At 39.2% G+C, this 5,010-nt stretch overlaps 1 protein-coding gene across 1 annotated transcript; it reads left to right on the forward strand.

Moving 5' to 3' along the window:
- The first annotated feature begins 3,385 nt into the window (after nucleotides 1–3,385).
- LOC135937407 (putative ankyrin repeat protein RF_0381) lies at nucleotides 3,386–4,537 on the forward strand. The gene has a single exon (XM_065480558.1). It carries the CDS (start codon nucleotides 3,386–3,388, stop codon nucleotides 4,535–4,537), a length of 1,152 nt encoding a protein of 383 aa, XP_065336630.1.
- Nucleotides 4,538–5,010: the final 473 nt, after the last annotated feature.

Genomic DNA, 5,010 nt, shown 5'->3' on the forward strand with positions numbered 1-5,010 from the left:
ATAAAACACAAAATATAAAAATAGCCCTCCTAAAAAAACGCTGGGGCCTTCGCAAAATTAATTTGTGTGATTTTTAATCCATCCTTTTTCAGAGCAACACGATTTCCAGCACGAGTACATAAGATACGAGATGCAGCAAATGAAAAAGGGTGCGCTCCGACTAATCAATAACGCATATTTGTTTCTGCTGTTCTTCACTCTGGTCAGCCCTACGTCGCCTAGTTTAATGATTTCGTCTGGAATCAAAGGGTAAAGATGATAAGGAAATTTTTAATGATTTGGAAAATTAAAAATTTAACAATTTTAAAGCCATTCTAGTGTAAACTGGTTTTTAATTCTTGAAAATTAAAATTAAACTTTTATTTTAAATAGAGTAACAAGGATTATTTTTGTAAATTTCATCAAAGAAATAATGTATTTAGCAAATTATGAATTTTTCTTTATTTACTTTTTTAAATTTTAGTTGTTTTTTTGTTTATACTAAACACAAACATCTGCTTTCAAAGTTTAAAATAAATATTGCTAAATAAGTAAAAATGCAGTCGCTATATATAACGGAATAAATAATGCTCTTTAGAAGGAATCATTTCCGCAAAATGTTCAGCGTTTAAATAAATTCACAGGAATATCACAAGTGGTTGCAACAAAAGAGAGGAATTCTTAATATCCAAACTATTAACCGAGCATCCGTGGTGGCCCTCAACCTTGGAACCAACTTCCAAAGTCGGCAAATTTCTTCTCAACGCGTGGTCGAGTATAATAAATTAATAATTAAAATGTTATTTTAATTCTCTTAAAAATTAAGTAAAATGTATCGTGCTGACGGACCTGACAGAGGTGGTGGCGGTTCTCTTTCTGTCCTCAATAATGATTTTGGTTGCAAAGCGCGCGCGTTTTTTGCGCAAAACCGCGTCGGTCGCCCTGGATCCGATGTCAAACTCGTTCAACCTCGATGATTGTGACAAGTGGATAGCTACCTATGAAAGCTACATCAGGTAAATAGGCGAGAAAATATTTAAAAATTTAATAAAATTTAATTTTGCAGATCAGTGAATTTAGTGAAGGATATCATCAGGCCAATTATGCCTCTGGACCACTACTGCTGTCTATTACGCCTGTTTTTCTGCCTAAACATGATTGCTGTGAGACAAATTATGCAAACAATAAGTTTTATTTTGCAAAAAATTAAAAAAAGACCGTCTTTGACGCAGTTTCTGAGCAAACCAATCGATTCCTGGGGGTAGAATTAGATAAAGTGAATGTTTTTTACGACCAAAGAGTCCAGCAAGACGTGCGACCTTTGTTTCCCGCCAAAACAATATGAACCTGCGCATGCGTGAGAGCTGGTTTGAGCACTTGCAGAGAGACCGCTTGTACGAATGACTTCTTTGTCACATCCAGCCAACTCTGACGCATGCGCATAGCTCTCGCATTAAAGTTCATACTGTTTTGGCGGGAAAAAAGTTCTTACGTCGTGGAAGAATATTCAATTTACATAATTCGACCCTCAGGAATCGATTAGTGTGCTCAGGAGCTTCGTCTTTAAGATAATCCACATCTATTTTCTTTTGGTAGTATTACAGATCTCGCCTGTTTTTCTTCATTTGCTCTCATCTAATGCTACTATTTTCCTGCCTGGTTGTTATCGTGCTTTGCTGCCAGCTCATGCTAAACGAGGTGAGCGTCAAAAAAATTATAAAGGAATTAATTGTAAAAAATAGCATTATTCTGATCAGTGCAATCGTCTTTACGAAAAAATCAACAAAGTGACCACTCAAGCGATCGCGTCGGCAAAAGGGGCAGTCAGGCACAATCTGGTGGTTTTGAACAAAATCAATTCCAGAGGAAATTTCAAAGGAACCTTTTTTGCGACCAAAAATTTCATCGTAAAGGTCTGAAACTTATTGCTCTCTTTTTTTAAAACAAAAATAATTTAATTTTGTATTTTATAGGAAGTGCTCCTGGTAGGGCTTATCACTTTGGCTGCACAACATGTTTTGAGCCAGTGTTAATTGAAATTAGGAAAATTCAAAAATTATTGTTCGAGCAGTCCGTTTAAATTGCCTCTTTTCAACATGTGACCGGGGTTTTTTTTATTTATCCATACTTAAAAAATGTAAATCCTAAAAATACTCCCTCTCATTGCTTTGACACTCCTGAGAGTGCCTTAACAATGCGAGCCAACGGGCTGGTTAATAATAGTTTCAAGTTTTATTGGTCTTTAAACCGTCGCCCACGTTTCACTCTGGCATCTACTCTCGACCGGAGACAATCGACTTGAATTTTTCCCAACACAATCCAAATCATCAATGAGATTGAAAGGAAGAGAAAATTAGGATTTTGAAAGTTTAGGACTTTCTACTGCAACTGAAAGAACTCCCCTTTTAATCACAAAAGGTGCGTGAAATTTTTATGTAATGTTTTCTGGCAAAATTCCAGCATTAACAGGGCTTTCTAACCTCACTTTGTTTTTATTTTCCTATTCAGTCTTGAAATTTTCGGTTCTCATAAATAAATATTAGTTATTAATAGTTTTATTTATTTTGTCAAGTATAGTGTTTAATATGTACGGAGAGCGTTTTATTTAATTTTTTCTCTAAAATATATTCTAAATTAATTTATTCACGGGCTCTTTTTTATTGTTGAAAGACCATACAAATAATGTAGTAAGATTGCACTAAAGAATTGTATTGTTTGAATTGCAAAATGCCGGGAAGTTAATAGGGTGTCTCAGCTTAGTTTTGCCCTAAAATTTTTCTGTTCACACTCTTTTTAATTCGAAGTCCAGATTATTAAGTTCCTGCGATGATCTTTGTTAGAATAATTTAAAATGCAATACTATTACAGTAGCGACCAAACGGTTCATGCGTAGCGCTAAGCAACGTGCGTTTTGCTTTGCAACTCAGCTTACTCTTCACAAGCAATTTCTCGTTTTGAACCCAACTGAATTGTGGTTTCAGCGGATCTTTAAGATTTAAAGACTGTCTTTGACGAAGTTTCTGAGCACACCAATCGATTCTTGAGGGTCAAATTAAGTAAAGTGGATGTTTTTTCCGACCAAAAAGCCAAGCGCGACATGCGAACTTTTTTCCCGCCGAAACAATATGAACTGCGTATGCGTTAGAGCTGGTTTGAGCAGAGAGAATGACTTATTTGCCATATCCAGCCAGCTCTGACGCATGCGCAGTTCACATTGTTTTGGCGGGAAAAAAGTTCACACGTAGCGCCGGACTTTTCGGGCGGAAAAAACATTGACTTTACCTAATTTGATCCTCAGGAATCGATTGGTGTGCTCAGAAACTTCATCAAAGGCGGTATTTAAGGATTTTTGGCGACTTTTTCATTAAAAAAACACATTTTTTCATTTCCAGTCAATTTGTACAACATGAACACGTTTATGGGAGCTGAGGACACTAAAAACTTCTTAAAAAAACTGGAGGAGGGCGCAACACCACTGATGCTCGCAGCAAAAGCTTCCGATCTCGACAACTTCATGAAATTATATAAGGAAGGCGCAGACCCTGCGGAAAAAACGCATCTCGGCGTAACGCTTCTGCACTTCGCCGCCGTCAACGAGGATTTCGGGATGGAGATAGTGTCCTCTTTCAGCAGCCGCCTGGACGTCAGGGCTAAAGACATCGATGGCGAGGAGCCCATCCACTACGCCCTGAGGAAGGGCAACTACGAATTCGCCGAGAACGTCTTCTGTAATATAGTGTCGAGAACCTCCCCCTGGCGTTTCATTTCATCTCATCTCAACTTGTTCTTATTTCTCGTGGTGAATAACGAACTGAACTTTGCCAAATTGGTGCACCAGCGGGACGATAGTCTGATCAATTCAACCGACTTTGGCGGAATGAACGCTTTGCACTACGCAGCGCAATTCGCCGGTCGAGAAATGTGCCAGTGGCTCATCGAGCAGGGGCTGCATCCGGAATCTTTGACCAAAAAACAATCGTCACCTCTCCACTTCGCCATGTGCAACAAAGAATTCGGTGCGATGCTTGCCACCGTTTTCTTTCGCATAAATTGCCGACTTCTGGATCACCTGAACATAAACGGAATGAGTCCGCTGCACGTTGCAATCAGGTGCGGAAACACCGCTGGCGCACAGCGCTTGCTGGATTTGGGCGCCAGCACCAAAGTCAAATGCCTGGATTTGCAGAATTTGCTTCACTTTTGCGTCAAGAAGAACAGACTGGAAATCGCCAAAATGATTCATAGAGCCGATGGAAATCTGATTAAGGAGGTGTTCTACGGAGGAAGGACTGCTCTCCATTTCGCGGTTAAAGAGGAACACGTGGAATTTTGCGAATGGCTCATTTCGGCGGGCGTCGACGTCGAAGCTGTGGACATCAAAAACCGCACGGCGCACGATTATCTTTGGAACATTTTCTGGGGCAATCGCAACTCCAACCGCTTCTCTCCGCCCTCTCCAATTTCACACATCAAGAAAAAGTTCTCCTCAGGTCGCCGGCGGTGGCATGAATCGACTTGGCACCACGTCGGAAGAGTGAAGACAGGCTTCGCTGGATGATCGATGTTCTATTAGCAAGACCAAATTATCATGGATTTACAGATTCAGTTTTCCCTGATGTCCATAATATTTAAAATTGTGGCAGTTCAATCGAATAAACTTCTCAATCAACAAAATCCGCATAGATTTGTAGCGGTTGTGGAGCCGAGCTGCTACTCCTTTTCCACTTTTGGTCCAGGGTAAATTATTGTTTGGCCATATTTGTTTGAAATTCGTTCAAGCGCCGGAAACACGAGCAATCCATAAGAGAGTTCTGAGCGTTTAATTGATCCAGCTCAATCGGGTAAATTCTTTTCTCATTTTAAATTGTTCTTCAGTCAATTCTCTTAAATTGTTAATTCTAATGTCGATTATGAGTTCTGTTTAAAGTCTTTGACTTGTATTCTGTTAGTCATAGTTGAGACTTTCTGATTAAAAAGAAGAATTGTTCAAGATCCCGAGAGATTTTATTTGTCACCTCCTATAGCCCCTAA

Source organism: Cloeon dipterum, chromosome 2, assembly GCF_949628265.1.
Source record: "Cloeon dipterum chromosome 2, ieCloDipt1.1, whole genome shotgun sequence".
NCBI classification, from domain to species: Eukaryota; Metazoa; Arthropoda; class Insecta; order Ephemeroptera; family Baetidae; genus Cloeon; species Cloeon dipterum.

What these genes read in the sequence shown, in the direction of transcription:
- LOC135937407 (XM_065480558.1), top strand. Translation starts at nt 3,386, where the DNA reads ATGAACACGTTTATGGGAGCTGAGGACACTAAAAACTTCTTAAAAAAA.